The sequence below is a fragment of the Rhodamnia argentea genome, chromosome 11, assembly GCF_020921035.1.
Source record: "Rhodamnia argentea isolate NSW1041297 chromosome 11, ASM2092103v1, whole genome shotgun sequence".
Lineage (NCBI taxonomy): Eukaryota > Viridiplantae > Streptophyta > Magnoliopsida > Myrtales > Myrtaceae > Rhodamnia > Rhodamnia argentea.
Window position 1 is genome coordinate 23,666,390 of NC_063160.1, and position 22,452 is coordinate 23,688,841.

General features: G+C 40.0%; 3 protein-coding genes across 7 annotated transcripts; 1 reads left to right on the forward strand and 2 right to left on the reverse strand.

Moving 5' to 3' along the window:
- Positions 1-851: 851 nt before the first annotated feature.
- Positions 852-7,898, reverse strand: LOC115751121 (pescadillo homolog). The gene is made up of 13 exons (XM_030688851.2): positions 7,690-7,898; positions 7,479-7,564; positions 6,349-6,597; positions 6,137-6,262; positions 5,273-5,357; positions 5,066-5,176; positions 4,558-4,651; positions 4,125-4,390; positions 3,042-3,149; positions 2,824-2,945; positions 1,563-1,782; positions 1,218-1,439; positions 852-1,123 (listed from the first exon to the last, which is right to left on the reverse strand). Exons 1-13 carry the CDS (start codon positions 7,711-7,713, stop codon positions 1,034-1,036), a joined length of 1,803 nt encoding a protein of 600 aa, XP_030544711.1. The 5' UTR covers positions 7,714-7,898; the 3' UTR covers positions 852-1,033.
- Positions 7,899-9,212: 1,314 nt separating this feature from the next.
- LOC115751122 (mitogen-activated protein kinase kinase 3) lies at positions 9,213-15,397 on the reverse strand. The gene is made up of 11 exons (XM_030688853.2): positions 13,857-15,397; positions 13,571-13,710; positions 13,233-13,487; positions 12,838-13,056; positions 12,592-12,729; positions 12,229-12,396; positions 11,467-11,580; positions 11,055-11,162; positions 10,260-10,351; positions 9,717-10,103; positions 9,213-9,642 (listed from the first exon to the last, which is right to left on the reverse strand). Exons 2-10 carry the CDS (start codon positions 13,670-13,672, stop codon positions 9,743-9,745), a joined length of 1,557 nt encoding a protein of 518 aa, XP_030544713.1. The 5' UTR covers positions 13,673-13,710; positions 13,857-15,397; the 3' UTR covers positions 9,213-9,642; positions 9,717-9,742.
- A 2,361-nt stretch (positions 15,398-17,758) lies between these two features.
- Positions 17,759-19,536, forward strand: LOC115751072 (LOB domain-containing protein 25). 5 transcript variants are annotated; one of them, XM_048272879.1, is made up of 3 exons: positions 17,759-18,143; positions 18,763-19,157; positions 19,194-19,536. In XM_048272879.1, the coding sequence occupies exons 1-3, from the start codon at positions 18,138-18,140 to the stop codon at positions 19,288-19,290; spliced, it is 498 nt and encodes a 165-aa protein (XP_048128836.1). In that variant the 5' UTR covers positions 17,759-18,137; the 3' UTR covers positions 19,291-19,536. The 5 variants fall into 5 exon arrangements, with proteins under 5 accessions (XP_048128836.1, XP_048128832.1, XP_048128834.1 ...); XM_048272875.1 differs by having other exon boundaries at positions 17,761-18,143; positions 18,763-19,536; XM_048272877.1 differs by having other exon boundaries at positions 17,764-18,143; positions 18,758-19,536.
- Positions 19,537-22,452: the final 2,916 nt, after the last annotated feature.

Consider the following 22,452-nt stretch of genomic DNA (forward strand, 5'->3'; position numbering starts at 1 on the left):
TCGACTGAAGCTAACATCCATGCAGATTTGACTCTGAAGAGAACGATGAAATCGAGCAGCGATCGAGCAAGGATTTTAGGATTTAGAGGATGAAGGAGAAGGTAGTGACGCGGGAAAGAGACCGCCCATCTTTTCGTATACTAATCATAATGATTCTTTATTATACCATGGTATTTGATTTTTGCTGTAGTGTTTGCATCTAAGAACTTTCTGAAGACGTTCAACAAGTATCTAGAGAAGAAGCTACGCCACAATCAAAGCTCCAAAGATCCACCGGGCACCGCAAACAAAATCTTAAGTATGCCAATGCCACATTGGGTGAAGAGTGACGAGCGATAGAAGGCGACCTCGTGACTCGACCTGTATGCAGTAATACCACCACCTTTGAGAGGGCGTAGAGTTTCGGATCCAGGAGAGGAATCATTTTCCTGAATTTAACCATATATTTCCATCTACTAATTTTTATTCAGTAAGTTAAACATGTCTACAACCGAGTCAAATAAACGTTGACAAATTATTGAAACAATCGAAAACCTTGAAAAATCAAATAAAGGCAGATATATCCCTCAAATTAAGTTTTGATAATTGTGTATAAAACTTAATGATTTTAACAGTAGTACTCTCGTACCAGTGTTGGCGGGTCACTCAAGTCTTGCACGTTTTCCCAAAAAAAAATTACCAAGAACAGCTCGCAACTACATGTGCTCAGAATCATATGTAGAAAGTAATGCATCAAGCGGGCAAACATATTTTTAGCCCCCATTTATTTGGCAAAATATGAATGATTTAAACAATATTACTCTAAAATGATCACTTGTATAGCTACCAAAAATGAAACAAATAGAGCCTCAGCTAGTTGAACCTCGCTCTCAATAAGCTTTATGAAGAAAATAATTTACACATTTCTATCATCCATATTTCTGCAAAATTTTAGCCAATACCTTTGATTGGCAGTACACTGTTCTTCCAACGATAAAAAGCACAATACATAAACATCAAATACTCCGGAAAAAACTCAAAATTCCAGGCCGAATTATTTCTCCTTTGACGACTGACCTGCTTCACTTTTCTTCTTCCGTTCTTTAAGAAGATCGACATTAGCCTGTTTACGTTTCTTTCCTATCTGCGTAGAGCAAGGGCCGAGTGTCATTGCATGACAAAAACTGCAGACAAGCCAACAAATTTAACAAGGAAACACAGTAAACATTCTAAGTTACCTCCATGGCTTCTAAAAGCCTCCTCTTCTTCCGTGACATCACAATCTTCGACATATTTGCACTATCATCAGCAATTTGTTGCAGATCAGGAACAGGTTTCTCCCTAGCTTCTCCACTTGCTGCATTGCTCTCCATGTTTTGATTAATCATGGATGAAGAATACTGGGCTCCCTCTAGTTCCAATTTTAACTCGTCATGATACTGTTTTTCGAGAGTTGCCATCTGGATTGACAAGAATTTATGAGTTTGACAACTTGTGACAAAATCTACAGTGCAAATCTGTCGAAACAAACAGTAATAATGCTACAGTAGAAAATCACGATCAGCCATCAGGAGATTGAATACCTTCCGCTTCTTCTCAGCAGCTTCATTTGCCTCAGCACGGTCAATGATCCCTTCAACCAACAGACGCTGAGGATCTTCCAAGTCTTCTTTTACGGTGCCTGGCATTGGAAGAACCTCATTGCTGGCAGCAGCCTGCAAGTGCTTAATGGTCTCTGCATAGTCTGGGACATAACCCTCAGCTTCATTATCGACAAAAGGCGACAAGTGTGGTGGAGGAACCCTGCTTGCAAAAAATGACATCAAATGCTAGAGAACAATGGAATAAAGATGCAAAGAGGCTATGGAAAAAAATAGCTGAAATTCATCAACTCCTAGATGTCCATCCAACTAATCTAGAGCACTAGGCTGGACTGTGCAATGGACGGGACCACTTTATGAGGAGTTTTAGTAGATATGTGTAAAATAGCTAGTGTAATGAAGGCAATGAAAGACAACAAAATTATATTTTAACAACGAGAATTAGCCTGAGAGGTGATTAAACAAAAACAGATAACGTTATTTTCATACACTCAACATTAGACTGACAAAAGTTTTTTCTACGAGTGCCCTTCTGAGTCTGGAGCAGACCTATCACAAAATCCTATAGCTAGTCCCAACAATGGATGAAATTATTGGTCAGATGTAATCCTTTTTATTGTCAATGATTGGGTCTATATTCTAATATAGCAACAAGCCCACTTTATTATTGTTGCTTTTTCCGGAGAAGATTCCTTTATTGTTGCTTTTTCGGAGAAGCTTCCTATTTCTTTCTTTGCATATACCATGATACAACAATAACCCTTACAGGCTAGCCTCAAGTCAAGTGCATCTACACTATTGATTGGAGTAAATCTAGCACTGATGTTGAATGAATCAATTTAAGCTCGTGGCTGGTTCATTGCAGGCTAGACCTAATAATATTTCACAAGTGGCAAGTTTTCCAGAGGTTCCCATCTTATCCATTTAAATTTATGGCGAGTCCCAGACTCTGGATATATTGTGAAGCGTAACTCCGACCAAGCATGCTAATATTTGCAGCACTGCATTGGCACGTCATGCAGTTTTTTGCAATCATGGTGAGTACAGAATACTAGATGGATAATACGGGAGAAAGATGAGGGACATATCATTTGAGCATGATAATGTTGGGATAAGAGAAGGACATTATTTGAGCACCAATTTAGGAAGGGAAGAAAGAGGAACAAACAAGTTTGTTAGAACGTCATGACTCAGGAAATAAAAACAATGCTTAAATAAATTTCAAAGAGCATGTCCACTTTACCTTCCCACCAGGTAACCCTCAGTTGGCAAGATAATTCTTGCATTCACACAGTCGTAAATCCATTGAGGCTGGACGTACTCTCTAGAAAGAAATATATGACCTTGAGTTGGTCTATCAACAATCTGCACAGCAAAATGAAATCATCAAGCATTGGGATACAAAGGAAATGATAATAAAATAAGGAGAAAACAGAACATTTGGGAGCATTAATAGGACACCTGGTGGGTAATGCTCTGATCAGCTTCCCTAAACGGAGCACCATCTCTCTCCCAAGAAACAATACCTCCAAAAGCAGGAATAACGAAAAGCAACGACTCTCTGGGAACCTTAATATCATATGAAAAATTAATAGAAGCGGGTACAGAATGATATAAGGTCAGCAAGGAAGATGCACCTAAGGTGAACAGTGATCAATTCGTGAGTAGCAATGTAGATGCATGTGAACAATATATACTTTCCTTCATCACTGTGACAACTGCCCACTCTAAAACAATTAAGATCTAATATCTACCGTGAATGTTGGTTTTCATAGAATTTTTACTGGATATTTGCTCTCACATCCGCTGGAAACTATTCCAGCATCCACAATATCACAAAATACCGCACTATCAGCATGCAAAACTAGAACAAGCTGGAAATTTTAAATGAAACAGGCTAACACGCTATAATAGAAAGATACTCATGTAAGTGAGGGAAGCATGCTTCTTAACTTAGTCAAAAGGATGGATATGAAAGGTAACATAGACACAATTCGGTAATATTTTCTGCGTCACATTCAACTGGGCATGCTAACGCAATTGGTGCAAATTGCAGTCACCACTTGAACCTCATTATTCGGTTTCAAATAGCACAAAAAAACCATGCAAAAGAAGAATCCAAATGTAAAAACTCATCAAAAAGAATTTTCCAGATATCTTACTGTTCAGACGCAAAATAGTCTTTTTCTCAAATGAAAAACAAAGCTATTCTATACACCATCCAAAGTGTATTCCATTCATTTTCTAGGCACAGCTTGGTATTCATTTTTCTCAAATGAATGCACACACTATGTTCACTTCTTTTCTAAAAGTCACATAACCAACTTCCCTTACCCATTCCAAGATGAAAACATCGAGTTAGTACTTATCCCTCCCTATCTATTAACAAAGGGAAGAGGGAAGAGAGACACTTTCAATTCCTAGCAAGCAAATCTACACTTCTACAAAATATCAAATGTGAGGAGACAAGAAGGTTTATTGGTAGGATAAATGTATGGACTACCAACAACAAATATCTATATGCCAATGCAAAATTGATCTCACCTCACGACCCAAGAAGAACTTCATATCCTTAAATAGATTCTCACACTCCTTCGTATCTTCATCCTCCTCGTCCTCACCAGCAGCATCTTCAACAAGGTGCATTAGAGCCCCAGGCTCATTATGAGGAAGCTGATGTTGAAGTTGTGCAAGCCTTAAATCAGATTCATCATGCTGCTTTTCATTTTCTTGACTTTCCACTTGGTTAGATCCAGAGGGCCGGGAGGATCTAGTATTAGCATCAAGATATCTTGACAATGCATAAAGTTCTGCAAATTTTTGTGCTAATTATTACCTCAACAGTGAAAAGTGCAATACCAACAGATGACTCAGAAAACTAAGGCCGAAGTACACAAAAAGATTATCATGGATAGAAGTTTCACTATTCCCCACAGATAGCCAATAGCTCTATTTAGATAACCTTTAGAAAGAATACCTTCAGCTAAAGCCTCCAGTTGGGGATCCAGGATTGGTGGATACTTCACACTGATTGAATGATAAAGCTTGAAATTCACAAAAGCAACAAGAGTCTGCAGTAATGAATGACAAGGTCAAAAAGAGAGACAGAATGCAGACTTAATAAGATCGCATATTATTGTTACGACAGGAAATACGAAACAAACAATTTAAGGCAATAACCACTTGGCTATCATGACCATCTAGCTTAAAATAGAGTTACATCTTCGATTTATGTTCCACTCAGCACAGAGGTACTGACATTTCATCAACCCATAAAGAGGCAATTCAATCTATGTACATCCAGATCCACTCTACTTGAATCAGTTTGTAACAACACACCTAAATCCAATCTAAGAGATTCAAACAAGACTCTTAATTGATGAAGCTTCTCAGGTCGAATTATAAGAAGACAAAAGAGAATAACACCACTTCATGTCATCAGCTAAACTAGAATAGGAGGTGAAAACAGAAGCTCAAGACATGACCTCATAAAATTCCAAAAAAGTTAGCATGACATTATAGTCCACATCGTCAGGCAGAACTTGTTGCAAGGCGTGAGGTGTTAACCATGTGATCTTCTGACCCTCAACTTCAGCCTGCGCAAATGAATTACCGCGGACGTAGCCTTGCTCAGTAAGAATTTCATGCAACATAAGAAGTAATACGGTTGATCAATAAGTAACCTGTAGTACCTGATAATATATGCCTTTCACAGATATGAAAACTTTTCTGAGCTTATGTGTTCGAGCAATATAAGCTTGCCATTCATGACTCAACCTAACAGAGAAGAATGAAAGTAGGTTTGATCAAACCAGAAGTGAAAATTAATCATTTAAAGAAAGACATTAACCTAGACTGATAATACATCCCGATATGTGAACCTCTACTGTTATAACAGGAAAAGTGAGATTTCAGCTGACTAATATTCCTATGACAATCCTTGCCTAGACATTTTTTGGGATTGAACAGGAAGACTACGGATTTATGTTTGTTTAGATGTTTACTTAACTCGAGTAGTCTCTGACAAAAGTAATTTGGCGACATTCCATAGTCCAATGAAGCTTAAACTGAGAAAAGCTGCGCCACCCTATTATTCTGTCCTTCCACACTTTTCATTTCATCAACGATTAAAGCCACCAATTGCCACATCATCATTGTTCTACAAAGTAAACATGGCATATCTCACAAACTTGTCCTCAATTTCAATTTGAAATCATCCCTTAATTAACCTATGTGGCTAGAAATTTTCCTTTGAGCCCTAGATGTTTCTTCAAACTCCCTTTCTTCCCCTTTCTTGTAAGAAGTCAAAACTTTTAGGACAATGTAATGCTGTCGGCATTATCAGTCCCAGCTTCTTATAAAAGTGATCAGGCTGCCCTGACCAACCACATTGGAGATTTTGGCATTGGGCAATTTATTAATTTATGCATCTACGAGATGCGAAGTGGTTCCTTCTCTTATTTCAAATTTAAAAGCACTGTGATGCATGTGGAAAGTGTGTACAAGAGGGCTAGTAACACAGTCATTGTTTTCCCTGACGAAAGTACGAAACTAACTTTCGACAATTGTGGATGCGCTTCACTTCGATGTTTTCCCGCTCCAAGGCTGGTAATGCCGCAAAAAGGTGCACCATGGACAGGCAGTCATCCAAATCTCTAAGAGCATCAGCAAACTTAGGATACCTACATTAAAAGTGCAAGCAGCCTGTAAATGTCGGATGAAATATGAAAGTTGCAATGGTAGATAACAGAAAACATATTCAACAAACCTCTCCAATATGAGTCTGTCAAGCGTGTAAGTAGGCTTTCGAGTGCGAAGACGCTCATAAAGATCCTTATTTTTCTTTGCCACAGCTTTCTTAAGTTTCTTATCGTAAGTTCGCATCTCCCTGAACTTTTCGAGCAACGGATCATGTTTAACGAACATGATATCCTTCAAGTGATAATAAGTGTGGTGGTTCCCCTTCACTTTCTTCTTAGGCTCCCGGGGAAATACACCTTTCAGGATGCATAGTCTCCTATAATTTCCAATAAAAGAAAAAAGAGTAAATGTCCGATGCATAAGCAACAAACATATATAAAAGAGAATTGTTTTTTTTCAATCAACAGAAAACTGCAAGATAATGCAGTATAACGTCTCGAGAATCTCTCCTGTTTTCTGAATCAACATTACAAGTTCAACGTTCACATAAAAAATTTCACAGTACAAGCACAGCCTCTGCAAGGTTGTTGATATTAAGAATTATAGTTTTGGTCTCCAATACATTGTAAGACAGCCATAGATTCATATCCATGAGAACATACAAAAACTTCAAACTTAGCTTGAAAGTTCAATCAGTGAGATAAGCATGGACATTAAAACCCACCCCCCCAAAAAAGAGAGAGAGAGAGAGAGAGAGAGAGAGAGATGTCTCCTTCAGTATGTGTAACCATGTAAGAAAAATCACCACGATTTCATTGGCCAAGTTGTATAAAGGACTATACCTGTCACATTTACTTGCCGAAAGAACAAGAAAAAGAGAAATGGATAAAACAGTGAAAACAAGCAGCAACATAGCCCTGTAGTACATGTTCCAATTACCCGCAGACCACATCCACCAATAAGCTTCAGTGACATGCTAGAGGAGAAGTCCGCAGAAAAATATTAAAGAACACCATTAGCGCAACTACCTATCGGCGAAAAACAACCTAAACATTGAGATTTCGAGCATGTAAGATCGATTCATGCCTGCAAGACGGATGTCCTTTAAAGGAAAAGGGAATAAATTAAGGACAAAAGTTATGTCCTAAAACTATTGTTAGCACAAAGAAAAACAAGCTACTGTCATTTCCTTTCCCCTGTCTAGGTAAAAAAACTTAAGCACCAAGAGAGAGAGAGAGAGAGAGAGAGAGAGAGGACCTGAAAGTGGAGAGATTGACTTGGAGGAGCTTGACAGCTTGGGACCTGGTGACGTACTTTGCGACGTTGCCTTCCTTTTTCTTTCCCTGAACGCGGAGGAAATTCGCAAGGCGAAATCACATGAGCTTATCGACTCGACGACACGAATCGCCACACGAAAGGATTTCAGAAGCTGCGCGGAGATAGAGAGGAGACGGAGAGATCGACTCACCGGAGGTCTGTAGTGCTTCGGCATGATCGCAGAGACGTCGGCGCAGGAGAGAAGCGAGCAGAAGAGTGGGAAGCGGCTGCTCAGAGCGAAGCGAATGCTAGGGTTTATGCAGGTTAGGGACGACCGTTAAAAATGGGCTCCGGCGACTTTTCATTTTTCTTTATTTTCGCGGAAATCATTTTTCATTTTAGCTCCTATTGAGGGGAAAAAAAAAAGGACAAAAATTTTAATTAAGGGCCGAAGTACTTTCGCTTTCTTAAATAAGGAATTAAAGCAAATTTTATTTCAAATAAATATTCGAAGTACCTTCATTTTCTCAAAAAAGGATTTGAAGTATATTTTATTTCAAATAAGGGCTTAATTTAGCTCATTTTTTATTTCTCAAAAAAGGATTTGAAGTAGTCATAAATTCTTAAAAAAGAATTTGGTCTCAAGAGCATTTTTGCCATTTTTCGCTCTTTAATTTTTTATTTATCTTTTTTCTTTTTGCCCCATCGACAACCGCCGATGGGGGTTGGTGAAGGCTAGCAATTGTCGATGCCTCAATGAGGGCCGGCGACTTCCATGCTCGGATTTGGGAGAGGGCCTAACCCTCTCCCGGTTTTGGAGAGGGCCAGCAGGCTCTCGTCGAGGCATCGCCGACCTTGCCGTTCTTCTTTGATTGCCTACTGGTGTTGGGATGGTGGGCAACCCTCCTGCTTGTATTTGTACGTTGTGGGTTTTTTTTTTAAATAAATAGAAAAAGGAAAAAATAAAGAAAAAACTCAAAAGGGAGAAAATGGTGAAAATATCCTCTAGGCCAAGCTCTCTTTTGGGACTCTATGGCCAGCCTTTTTTAAAATATGATATGTCACTTCAAGCCTTTATTTGAAACAATATTCACTTGGAAATATTGATAAAAAAAGAACAATTTTTGAACACCTATATTTATTAGGCCAAAATAACATCGTTTGAGCTTTTATATTTCATGTTTTAACCACGTCATCGTTTCATAGGTGAGAGAAACTATTAAAAAAAGTCATGTCATTATTTTTTGCTATTATAAATGGACGGAATTAACGAAAGTACTTGATAACATCAATTCGACAAGTTTTAGGAAAGTTTAAGACTTACAATGACTCAATTGCACTTTCGTGACAAATTTAGGACTAAAGATTAAGCCTAAAGATAAGCGGACAGCAAGTATGAACTGAAAAAGAATTAGATTATTATAGAAATTCGACCAATCTTACGAGATTTCTGGTAAAGATGGTACGAGGTAACTTCGTTCAGAGTTCACGACAAAATCTAACAAGCAGATCATTCAGGCAAAAAAAAAAATAAATAAGCAAGCACGACATAAGAAGTAATTTATGATTTTGTCTTGAAGCATCATCAACACCAAACTCTATCGAGAGAAGTCAATTAATGCCTCGCAACAAGTACAAAGCAAATTCTGACGAACTAGGGCAATTATCAATATAAGGGAGAGGACAAGCAGCTTTAGAAGATGATCATCGCGTTCTGTCAAATATGTATATTACAATAACAATACATTTCAATTGAGTATATTTTGGAGTATCCGACAGCATCCGCGCAACTCCTCTGCTTGTGAGGAGGACTTGACCAGCTGTTCTTGAAGCCCGGATCTGCCTAATAGGCCGAAGTCCATAGTGATAACCCCAGGCATTTCTTAGCAGGGGAAGTAATGGTTTCCCGTTATAACCAGAAGAAGAGAGAAATAGAACAAACCACTTTTACTGCAACTGCATCATAAGTATGCTGAGAAAACAAAGCAGTACATCCATGAACTCCATCAACCGTCAAATGGTGGTACACAACAGTCCCACCGACACCACGCAATGAATTCGGAGTATTGATCGTCACTTCTGAATCTCAAAGCTCAAAACAGAAACATTCCTGAATGAATGCCCACAGAATTTGCCAAATCTCATCTCTTATGGCGATGTCGGTCTGTGTAGCAAAGGTGTCATCACCAACACTTAAAAGGAATTTAACGTAAAAGCTACAATAACCAAATCACTAACCTTGGTTACCATCTGCTCTCATTTCTCTAGCTCGTTATGTAAAGCTCTTGCTTCACTATAACATAGCATCCAATTTGATTGCCTGGTTCAACCATAAATTGCTCCTGGAATCTACCCATTCGCTTAGCAGAAAGATCAATGGATAAATCTTTGAAATGTGGCATGCCTTCAACCTGGACTCCATCGCCACAGATGAGGAATTGATTCCCTATAATAAAGGAGCCTGACACGCGGATTGCAATCCCATCTTGACCATAAATACGGCACTGCAGTTTTTCGACAACATGGACAAGTCTTTCAGGAGGCCAATCACCAGCTAACGTTTTCCGGATTTTCGACAAGCTTCCAAAAATATCATCCGAACCAAAAAATTGCTTGCCTGAGAAACTAAAAGAGGAAAATTGTAATAATATCAGCAAGTTCTCTGAGTATGGATTCAAACTCTAATGCAACTTCAAAATAACATCTCTATTAAAACAGTTGAATCCTAATATGCAAAGAAAAAAATTCTAGCAACAAAATTTAGAAAGAAGAATCTCTTACCTAAAAGTTGATCCTTCACTGTAGAAGGTCTTCGTATGATGCCAAAGTTCATCAGGTCCATCGAATAGTAGGTAATAGTGTATAGACAACATCTGGTTAGAAGATCGAATTTATGTTAAAATCCATTTAACATACTGACTGAAACAATTCTCAAAATGTACAGACAGATGATCCAGTCCTCGTTCAACTTAGGAGCTACTTGACAAATAACCAAACATATTAATTCAAGCATCACTTTAACTCTGTCAGTGGTTGAAATATATGCAAAAGTCAATAGGAGAAGGATTTGACGCAACAGAGAAGAAATAACCAACTAGACGTAAACTTCAGGTCCTTGTGAGCAAATGTACTCTATTATCTAAAATGCAAGCCCAAGTAAGACGGTGCATACTCACTGAGAAATGAAATGCACTTTTTTCCTATATCTTGGGCAGTCTGGTTGAACCAGTCCAAGAGTCCATAAGAATTTGGGAAAATTGTAATACCAACTTCCCCTCCATTAAAATCACCGCGTGAAAAGGTGCCACGTCAAAACTTCATTGACAGGGTCACCAACAGGTGTCACTAAACTTTTTACAAGAGAATAGTTTTTGTATGACCTTTTATATATACGTCAGCACCAGCAGGCACAGCAAAAGATACAATGTAGTCACTGTGTTCATCATTACAAACGTATCTAGAGCTCTTGAATATTCCTGTGTCTGACAAGACAAATTGTCTATTAAGTCTAAACCATTCTTTCATGCATTTACAAGTTCACTGAGATTGTGCACACATATGTAGAAGAGAACTTACATCTGCTAGGTCTTTCATCCTTTCTGTTGGATCGAAGATGCTTCTAACAAATGTTGCTAAATCAACATTGGTATGCTCATATTTTGTGATGAATGGGTGCATGAGCAGCTGCAGAAAATGATCACACAATTCAGATCAAAGGATAAGAAAGGAGTGTCATCAGTAAATGCATCTATCCTACAAGATGCAAGACATTACCATGAGGTGGAACTTATGCAATGCAGGATGATACTAATGGCATATGGAGAAGTATGACTTCGCTACATATTTCCGCAAGGACCTCAGGAATATATAACTCATCACAAAACCTACTCAAAGACTGAAGAAGTTCCATGAAAGGTGTAAATGCCTCACAAAGCTCAAGCAGCTTTCCAAAATAGTAACTTTGGTGCCAAATTTACTGCAATCTCACTTGTTCAGCAGTTGGTCGAGCATCCGCATCCTTCTGCAGACATGCATCAATGAAAGAGCAGAACTCCGGTGAAAAATTGCAGTCCAAAGGCGATGGTGATGGGTCATCCAAAATCTGCCATAAACACGAAAAAAGAAAAAAAAATCATGTATGACATTGCATGGAGCCCACAACGTAAATCGAAGGGCACATGCAAAACTTAACAACTCTCGAACATTAACACAATTGTGCATGATCATCATTCATCAATTGAATTGTGCCACAAAAAGGGTTCTGTGAAAGAATACTCATCCATGGTTGTTAAAATACCAATAAAATATAAAATGGATTGTAATTGGCCAGGATAAACTTATCAATTAAATCTTGAATTAGCAGGATTCTATTTACATTGCCCATTGAAAGAAACCCATGTAAACTTAAACTCAATATACATCTACAAGTATAAATGCAGGACATTTTGGACTATATAAATGTAGAACTCATGAATTTTGACTTCTACAGTAAGATTTTAGAATTCCGTTCCTCTTTTTGATGCTGCACAAATCGTATCCATTGTCCATCCTATTGCATGTTACCCACATTTTTTTTGGCCAATTTGTTTAATTGGCGGGAATTTCTATGATTCCATTTCACATTCGAAGACTCCAATCCTTCAAAAGACCTCTATCAATCCTAGAATGATCTCATGTCTCTTCAATGCAATCATACATCAAATGCAAGCAGCATAAAGTACGAGTCCACTTCTTCGAATTTACATGTCACCTGCAACATCAGATTGACTGGTCCATCCGTAGCTGTATATGGGAACTCTCCAGTACCACACTCAAACAGAGCAAGACCGAGGCTCCATATATCAGCTGGATAAGAATAGCTCTTATTGCGAATACGCTCAGGTGACATGTATGTCACGGTCCCAACAAAAGTAGCACACTGGATAATCACAAACAGGAGACATATCAGCAGGCTATGGCATACCACTTTTTTTTGGTCAATAAATACGGCATATCCTTAGAGGTATGCAAAGTTAAACTTGTAGAAAACAGTGGACATCTGTTTTGACTTCTAAAGGAGCATATTGCAAGAGAATAAACAGATCATTTGTTAACTTCAACGTCTATTGCTTACCATTGCCATGGAATTCTCTAAGCCAGCACTGATACCAAAATCTGTGATTTTTGCCTCCCCTTTGAGATTTACAAGCAAATTTGCAGGCTTAATGTCCCTATGAACCAAGTGCCTAACTCCATGCAAGTAGCTTAGACCCTGCAGTGAAAGGTGATAAAGGAAATGAAACCCAGATATATAAGCTTGGCCAAAAACGAGGCACCATGTCAAATAAAGAAAATGCTCAAACTGCAGAATTATCCTTACATGGAGGAGCTTTTGAAACATAACTGAAAGGACAGGTTCTGGAATACGTTTCTGCACTCGTAAGATATCTGCCAATGATCCTCCATCCATATACTCAAGAGCTATGCTTATTTGCCCAGAGTCTGGTATATAATAAGCCCCATGAAATTCCACAAGACCTTGATCACAAGGTGCCTCACACAATGTCCGTATTTCGGTGAGGAGCTGCTGTCTTTTCTCCTAATACCAAAGATGAAACCCAGTTAAGCTCCCCCAAATTAAAAAAGATGGAGAGAGCAAAAGGACAGGATTACAAGACAAAGAGAAAGAAGTAAGAAGAAGTTTGGCTGTTTTGTCCATCAATCAATAAATAGTATATGAAGCTAACTGCTGGAAACAAGCTCGGACTTACATACCTTTTCAAATATATTGATCTTTTTCAAAGCAATAATTCTGTGGGTGGGTATGTGGATAGCTCTCTGGACTACACTGCTTGCCCCACTGCCTATTGACCCAAAAATCCTCATCTCATGGGAAGCACATTGATAGGTTTTCTCACTGCGATCCGTCTCATCTATGGACCGCGATGTGCACTTCTGCAATCCAAGCTCGTTGATGTTGTAGACGCCATATGATCTGCTTAGTAAATTAACAGCTCCGCCATCTGACAGCTTCATGAACATATGAAGCGCATAAGGGCGACGCAGGACAATATTCCCCAATATTACAAAAAAAAATAATAATAAGAGGATACCATGTAAGAATCGGAAGAGTCCAAGCTTGACGCGGTAGAGAATCCCTTCTCCGCATCAAACAATGGCGTGAGCTTTTTCTTTAACTTCTCCAACTCGGCCATAATTATTGCTGCCTAACTTGAGCCCTTCCTCGCTTTATCTGTTCATCTCTCACGAAAAAAGAAAAGAAAAAAGCAAAAGCACATGGTCGCCATTAGCCATATTCATTCAAAATCAATCCACAAAATCTAGATAATTGAAAATCAGTCCTAAAACTATTGTATGGAAACCAATCAAGTCCTAAACCTTTTGATTGAACCAATGTAGTCCTAAACCTTTGAGGGGAAGTGCAATCACGTACATTCGGCCAAGTCTCGCCTAATTTATTTGATGTGACAATTCAGTTATCGTCAGGCGGGGCAACGCATTATTTCCAACGAAACAATGTGTTTCTGCTTAGGTAAACGGCATCGTCCCTTGGTCAAGCAACTAAATCCCCAAATCCCCAAATTAATCCCTCTGACGTGAACCCTAATTCCCCTGAGAACTGGATCGCACCTTTTCCGCAAAGCAGAAGACTCAGAGACCATGAAACATCGGAAGTCTGAATTGAACAACAGAGGAACAATCACTTGTCACAGTCCCAGACCGAGGTAATTTGACTTCCATTCACTTTAACCCCTAAGCCATTTTTCTCGCACCAATTTCTGCTTCCGAAATGTTCAAAGTTTCAGCTAAAAATCTCTTCTTGTTCGCCCAAAATCATCTTCGTCTTCACGCTCATCATCCGTTGATTGATTGTCTCGTGAAATCACTTGATCTTCATTCTGAATTCGCTGTTTCTATCTCTCAGGAAGTCGGTGCCCACTGAAAAGACATAGGAAGAGCCAATTCCGTGCTTAGGTTTCTGCGCTCCTGCAGATTCGGTAAAGCGCAGATGGCGAAATTGGTCATTAGTGGCCCATCACTCCTGTTGAATGTGGAGTCCCCACTGGAATTGGGGTTTCTCAGGGATCAGGAGAGATTGATTTCGGGGTTTGGGGCTGATTAGGGCTTTAGTGCAGCCGTGACAGTGAGGATGTCCGGCAATGATTGGACCGCCAAGTCGGATAAAGAAGGGGAAACTTGACCATAGGACTAAGTTTTAGAACTCGATTGCTTTTTCGTACAATAGGTCTATGATTGGGCGATCATCCCACGAAATCTGCCGGCAAACTACGTCACATTTCGTAATCTTGCAGTAAGAACAGAACTACAGTTGGTTGGGCTGCAATCTAACTGGGAAAGCACGAACCTCATTAAGCCATGCCATACCAATTTAGCAATATTCGGCACATTCATAATCAGCAAACGGAAAGAAAGAAAAAAAAAAAGAGCGTTCATCTCAGAATTTAAATCTAAATAGCTGCCTAAAAAGGAAACAAAGTCCAAAACAAAGACTCTGCACGTTCAAAGTTCTTCGCAGCCCAAGAATTCGGACAACAAAATCCTTAACACGACAGAATGCATAAACTAACTTCTCACATGAAAAAGAGAGCAGAAGAGATAACAGAGAGAGAGAGAGAGAGAGAACAAAGAAGCACAAACTATACCTTGAACAAATCACCCGCCGGCCAATTCAATCCAATCGGGAGAAAACGCAAAAAGTACAGGAAGAAGAAGAAGCGAGTGTGTGGAAAGTGAAGTCTCCACCAGTTCGAGCTGGCCCCTTGTTCCAATTCCCGCGCAATTGGCGTTTCGATTGAACCGCCGTGCGTTTTTTAAGCTTCTCCACACGGATGATCTCGACGGAGAGAGTCGGGAACTGTTTGCATTTGACCCTCCCCCAAGGGCCCCAGTCCCCTCCCTGTCCGTATCTCTCACGCGTAAAAAGGCAAGGAAATACTCTTTGAACCGACCAGACCGGAGCGATTGAGGCCGGACCGCCGTCTTTGCCCAACTAACGATTCGGATCGGCCAGGGACTGACCCGGGAAAAAACGGGAAAAAACTGTGAGAAGAGTCCATTTGACTCGGTTCGGTTTTCCCACGATTCTTGTGCGGATATTCTAGGGAGGAGCATAAACCTCCAGTCCTAAGTGGGCTGGCTGATGCAGTTTGGGCTGTTACCGGGCCGAGCTTACAAGTTCACTCCTATCTCGCAAGTTTCGGACGAACTTTGGTCTTGCCAGGATTTCTTTTCCTCAAAATTTTCTTAGTGCCACATCATATTTCATGTACTTGTAATCATTGTTAATGATCTTAGACGGACAAGACCGTAATGAACCCGACATCATCTTCAACGGGGCAAGTGCACCGAGAGCATGTCGATGTTCACAACTAGTAAACTAGATTCGGAATGGATCTGACCAAATTAAACGCCTTGATCGGTAGGGGGTTAGCAGTTTCAAGTTTGATATAAGTTCCACATAAAACCTAAAACCTATCCATCTATATAAATTTCTTATTTTTTGGAACCCGAAACCTATACTTCATATTTTGAAACCTACCATGTCACAAGTTTCGGAGTCTATTCCAAGTTTCGGGTTTCACCCAAGTTCCACATGTACTCTTAGTTGAATGATTGAAGTGAATAATCACATTCAATGACTATTACCTGCTGCTAAAATCCACTGACTACAACTCATTTTTAGACACATGATAAATATGAAATATTAACAAAGTAAAAGTCTCAATGATAAAGTGATTTCGAATTACGTACTCATCAACGGATACCACGGAATACTGCAAGATGATGCGAAGACATATACCAACAAAAAATATAAAAACTTGCTCTAAATTCTAAGTTTTGATTCGGGTTCCACCTACCCGTAACCTACCGTTAGAATACGTTCCCTAATTTTTTGAACCTAGAACCTACTCTCCATACCTCGGAACCGATTGGTTTCCACCGGTCATGTTATCCAAATTTTATTCTGGAACCATACTCACCCTTTGTTAATCAACAATTTCGATTCGATCCAGAAGTTCAGAATATATCGGGCCGGATTAGGACGCGGCTTTAGTTAGGATTGCGCTCAGACTAGATGCGGTGGATTTTGCTTGGTCCTACAAATTATTTTTGGCGAAGGCGGCAAAACGATTAACCGGGCGAAAGGGCAAAGGAGCAGTGCAGAGGCTGAAGGCTGGAGGCCCACTGCTGTTCCTATGGTGTCCTGTGAGTTGCTGTTTCCCTCAAACTCTCTGTCAGACGATCTCTGCACAAAACGATGCTGCTTCCAGATATTACTTTTGAACTATTCTCAATCACAGCATTCAGGGAAGGCATTGGCGATGTTTCCGCCTATATTGCTTTCTTTTCTTGGTGTGCAAATACTGGGCTTTTAAATAAGCTAAACAAGAACGATTAGGGTCCGTGTTAGGCGCCAAGGTCAGAAAGATATGTTAATCAAGACGTAGCGCGGAGTATATGGTTAGGTTAATGAAATCAGTGTAAGCGTGGGATCGTTAAGCGTCTTCACCATGATTAGCTGTTCCGGAGCATTCTTAGAGGTTACTTAAGGGAGATTATGGATCGAAAGAGACAAGCCGATCAAGCGAAAAGGAATATGCAGCTGAGTGTGCACATGAAGAAATACGCAACCTCGTTTCATTTAACACTAACATTTGCGTCGGTTGAATCAGGGCGATAACCGGTTTTTCCACTGCTGCGTCGCGTGAGATTTCAAAGGGAATACACAAAGGAACTCTTTGCCCACAGCAATTAAAAAGAGATTGAGACCGGTTTTCATTTTAAATCATGCACCACAATACGTAGATGGTGCGTTGAAGCATCACATTCCCAAACAGTAGCGGCTAGAACCGGTTTCTGCAGAGACAAAGACAAGGAAAACTGGCGAGGGAAAGAAAATTCTCTCTTGGTTGGTTCCTCCATGGGCGTGAACAGTGCACTGACATTATTAGGAAAGAGTACTTGTGAGTCAGCTTGTCAAGTGGCCAAATTCAAGAAAGATTAAAGCTTTCGATACATGAATTGTACAGGAAAACGCGTGATTCAAATTAGGAAAATTGAAATATCCAACATGTTCGATAAGTGTTTCGAGTCGTGCTTGATAACAAGTACCATTATCATTGTTATCGTTATTATTGTTGTTATTAGTGCAGGGTCATGGTCATCACTTTCATGGATCGAACCCTCCTCCATTTATTGCCGGACGTGTTGTGTCTCTTTTCCCCCTTTTCCCCCCAATTCTTTCACCCAGAAAAACAAAACAGGCAAATACCCTTTGTCTCTCTCCCCTCTCTCTCATCATTTTCTCACTCACCTTTATGTCACTGTTCTGCAGGGTCTCTCTCTCTTTCTGACAGGCACTCTACTATATAGCTAGGGTTTTTGGAGAGATATATTCCTCGTTGAACTCTCACATCCCACACACACACACACACCCACAACTGACAGAACCAAGGGGGGGATATGGCCATGTGGGTGTGACTGATCATTCGACTTCGGGCTTCAAACAGACAGTCATGTCTTGAAAGAGTTAAAGAGAGAGAGAGAGAGAGTTTATCAGAGAGGGGAGTTGCGTGGGAGGAAGAAAAAAGAAGGAAAGGTAAATATGGCACTGTTTGTTCACGTGTGTTCACGAGAATGAAGGTGAGTGTCTGTGCAGGGATGTTTGGAAAGGGAAAAAAAAAACCTCCCTGGTATCCCAAATTTCGTGGTGGATCTTTGGTTTCTTCTTTTTCCTTTCATAACAGTGCATGGCCGTAGGGTCTGATGCAGGGTTTTGCCAAAAGGAATATAGGCTCATCATCTAGAGAGAGAGAGCGCTTTGTGTTCAAGTTTATGCACATGCTTCTTGTAGTATGGCTTCTTTGCAAACTTTGATCTGGAAGACTACAAGGGTCAAACCCTAGCCAGGATGAGTTCAAGAAAGCGATCTTGGAGAGAGATATGTTGAGACACAAGTCTCAATTAGGGGGATAGTTAAACTTCATGCTGCAGCGACTGAAAGCCCTAGTATATATATTTGTTAATCAGATCGCTATGATTGGTTTCACAATAGATTAGTATTTATCGTGCACTGACTGAACCAGCAAAACTTACAGCTCTCGGACTATTGTTTTCCCGGGGAAAGGTTCCAAAAGAGGAATCACATGTTGGGACATTCTGTTTTTCTACCTTCTAATTCTTGTATATTCTGCAGATGATTTGTTCAATTAGTAACGGTTGATCGTATCCTTTGACTCGAGTTTGTTTGCACGCAGTTTAGATGGCTTCTTCGAGCTATTCCAATCCGCCGTGCGCGGCCTGCAAGTTCCTCAGGCGGAAATGCCTGCCTGACTGCGTGTTCGCCCCCTACTTCCCGCCCGAGGAGCCCCAGAAGTTTGCCAACGTACACAAGATCTTCGGCGCAAGCAATGTGAGCAAGCTCCTCAACGAGGTCCACCCCAACCAGAGGGAGGATGCCGTCAACTCTCTCGCCTACGAGGCCGAGGCCCGCATGAAGGACCCCGTGTACGGCTGCGTGGGGGCGATCTCAGTGCTCCAGCGGCAAGTCATCAGGCTCCAGAAGGAGCTGGACGCGACCAACGCCGACCTGATGCGCCACGCGTGCAACGAGATGGCGAATAACAGCACGCTCCCAGGGGCTAACCCCGGCCACAACTACTCCGGATCACCGAGAGGGTCGTCTAGATTCAACGAGAACAATCCTGGGTTCTATTACCCTTCTAACTATAATCCGTGGTCCGGTGGCCCCAGTGGAGATCATGATCAGGGAGGAGGAAGTTCTGTCTAAGATTATTTGTGTGCGCAAGTTATGATGTGTGGTTCTAGGGTTTCTGGAGTATTAAGTACTGCTGGGCAGATATGGTCATATGGATATGTGGTGTGTGTATATAGTGGGATATGATACTCCTGGTGGGTAAAAGTCGATCAGTTGGCGACTGTTCTTCTGCTGTTGGATAGTGTGATGGATGATTGGTTGCTAAATAGTTGTGGCTTATTGGATTGGAATTGTGGGCAGCAGCTCTGTGTTGGTTGAGTTTCATTTCATGTCTGAGCTTTACCTACAAATCCCCATGTGGCTAGGTCAAGTTGCTTCTTTTCCCATCCGATCCTTCTGATTTGTTAGGCATCTCGATCGGCCCACTTCGTTAGATAGATTAGGGTTCATGTGATGCCAACCACGCTTTCATTGGACCAGAAAGTCCGTGCATCGGCCTGATGATTAAAGCGATAGGTGAATGCAGATCAAAGGTTTGGCGACGGTTTGCCATTTCTTGACTACCTTAGAGAGAGCCTGTTTTTGTCCGTCTCGCTTGAATGGGTTTCAACGTGGGGTTTTAGAGGGAGCTTACTTTATTTGTCTTGGTTGAATGGGTTTTAACTGGGCGTTGCGGTCTTCCGCTTCAATGATTTCGTGATCATATGGCCAATTCAATCCTTAAACTTTAAATTATGCCAATTTATTCTTAGCCTTTTGACGATTTTTCAATTTAGTCCTAACTTTTTTTTAATTTTTCCAATTTAGAGTCCAAAACCTATTATTTAGATAATTGGCCGAAAATGAATAAATTGACAACTTGTCAAAAAGTTTATGACTAAATTGGTTGTCAAAAAAATTAGGACTAAATCGGAAAAATTTTAAAAGTTTAGGACTAAATTGACAAAATTGAAAGGTTTATGACTGAATTGTCCATCGTAAAATGTTTTTAAGAATTTTTTGGCCGATATTTGTTAGCACCGTAAGTGTATGACCCTAAATGCTTCAGTAGCATATCATTTACTCTATCACTTTCAAGATTAATTTAACAATTACCCAGTAATTTTCCCCTTTTCAAGAACTTGATCAATTGAAGAGTAAAATACCAGTAAGCTCAAAGTACACATCAATCCCAAAAGGATAATTTGTTTGCAATAACAACAATTATATGCGGATAATCTTAAAGTGTGTTCGTTTCGAGGAGAACTCCATGCTAAAGAAAATTGCTTTCCGGGAAATCATTTTTCAAGAAAAATTGTTATTTTTCCTTTGTTTATTGATATGTGACCGAAAATGTTTTCTGGTGAAATGATTTCACTCTCATGACTTCATCTAAGGCAAAATAATCAAATTTTTAATTTTTTAACATTTTTCTTCTTCTTTTCTTCTACCTCGCCGGTCGATGGGCCATGGCGATGCTCGGCATCGAGCTCTCCCGAACCGGCGAGGCTTTGCCTCACTTTATACTGGCGAGGCCGAGCCTCACCGGCCCGCGCCTTTGGTTAATCACCTACCATCGTCAAGGCCCGGTGACTGGCTGAGGGAAAGGAAAAAACAAATTAACGCCGAAAACGAAAAAGAAAAGAAATTCCGGGAACATAGCAAGAGTCAGCGGATCACGCACAACATAGAGCTCGCGTAATGAAGAATCACCCGAACAACCGTACATTTATAATAAGAACTTTAATTCATTTTCAGTCAAAATAATTAAGTGGGTCTTGAAGATTTGTCGCCTCATCCACCAACCTGCGTGAACTTTTTCAAAATTGGAGGTTTGACGACCATATTTTTAATTAAAAGCATGCATCATCCTTGGAATGAGGTCAATCAAAGCACGATTTTCTCCGAAGCTATATGAGCAAAATGTGTAATCAATAACACATAAAGTTGCCCTTTTTTTTTTTACAGAGGTTGCTTTCTTGGATGAGATTGTAAGCCAATCATGCAATTTTTTTTTCCTCCAAAAAAACATCATATGCCGACAGCAAAAGATATATTTAGGAGAAAAGGGAATCAACCAGAACCAGGGGATTTCATGATTCGAAAGATGTTTTTTTTTATTTTTCCAACCATTTTTGGCTCACAAAAAGGAAAGGATGTGCACGTCTTTTTTTATGGGGTTTGACTAAAATTAATTGCTACGCTTCAACTCAAACGTTCATGGAATGAAAAAGAATTTGAAGTTCGAAACTTAAATCCTAGGCCCAAATCGAAATGCCGACACTTTAATTCTACGAGTACTCATTGCTGAAGACGGATTCGGTGATCGGTCGCCGATTTTGGTGTGAAGAAGTTATAGGTGTGCTCTTTAAGTATGTGACTCTCAACATTGTTATGATGATTTCTCTTGTTATATGAAGCTTATTTTGTTTTGAAGTTGTCTCTTGTATTTCGAGGAAGTGAATAAAATGTCATTTTGACAACAACAAAAAAAAATCCTTTCTAAAGTGTGATTTGTATGGGGTTTAAAAATAGGTTAAAATGGGTGGTAATTTAAGCACCGGAAGTTTAAGCACAAGTATGATCAAGAGCAAATTAACGAGATCTTATGAACACACATCTTACTTCCAAGTTAACTTTATGCAATATATATATATGTATATGCAAAAATCCTATAAGATGGCCACACAAATCACGGATAATGATCACTCAAATCACGGAAAAAAGTGTCCATTTGTGGTAATCTTCGACCGGTGGTCGTAAAATTTCAAATGCATTGATTTTGGTATTGTTAACTGTCGGTACCGTGTTAATGACTTTGTTAAACATGTTAGGTAATATGTACGATTTACGAAATCGTTTAATTGTAGTCAAAGTTCATAAACATCAAGCCCCCATGAACAAAGAAAAGGTGCAAACCTTATTAACGAGACCATTACTCTGAGAGACTCAACCTCAATCGTGAGATTGTCCTTCCTAATTACGCGAGATCCATTACAAACTCCATACTTTCTCGGTTCGTAATTGGCTTTGAACCCGCGATTAGCCGGTAGAACGGGGCCTGGGTAACAAGTCAAGTCAAGGGAGAGAATCATCTCACGAACTTTGTTTTTTCTCTTTTTGGTCGTCAAAAAGGACTTCCAATTTCAATTCAAACCATCGAGCACCATCCTTCGAATCGATCTCCGAATTGTCAAAAGCCTAATCTCTATGTGGTAGACCGGAATCCGGGTGGCCCTTCTTTGGAAGCTAACT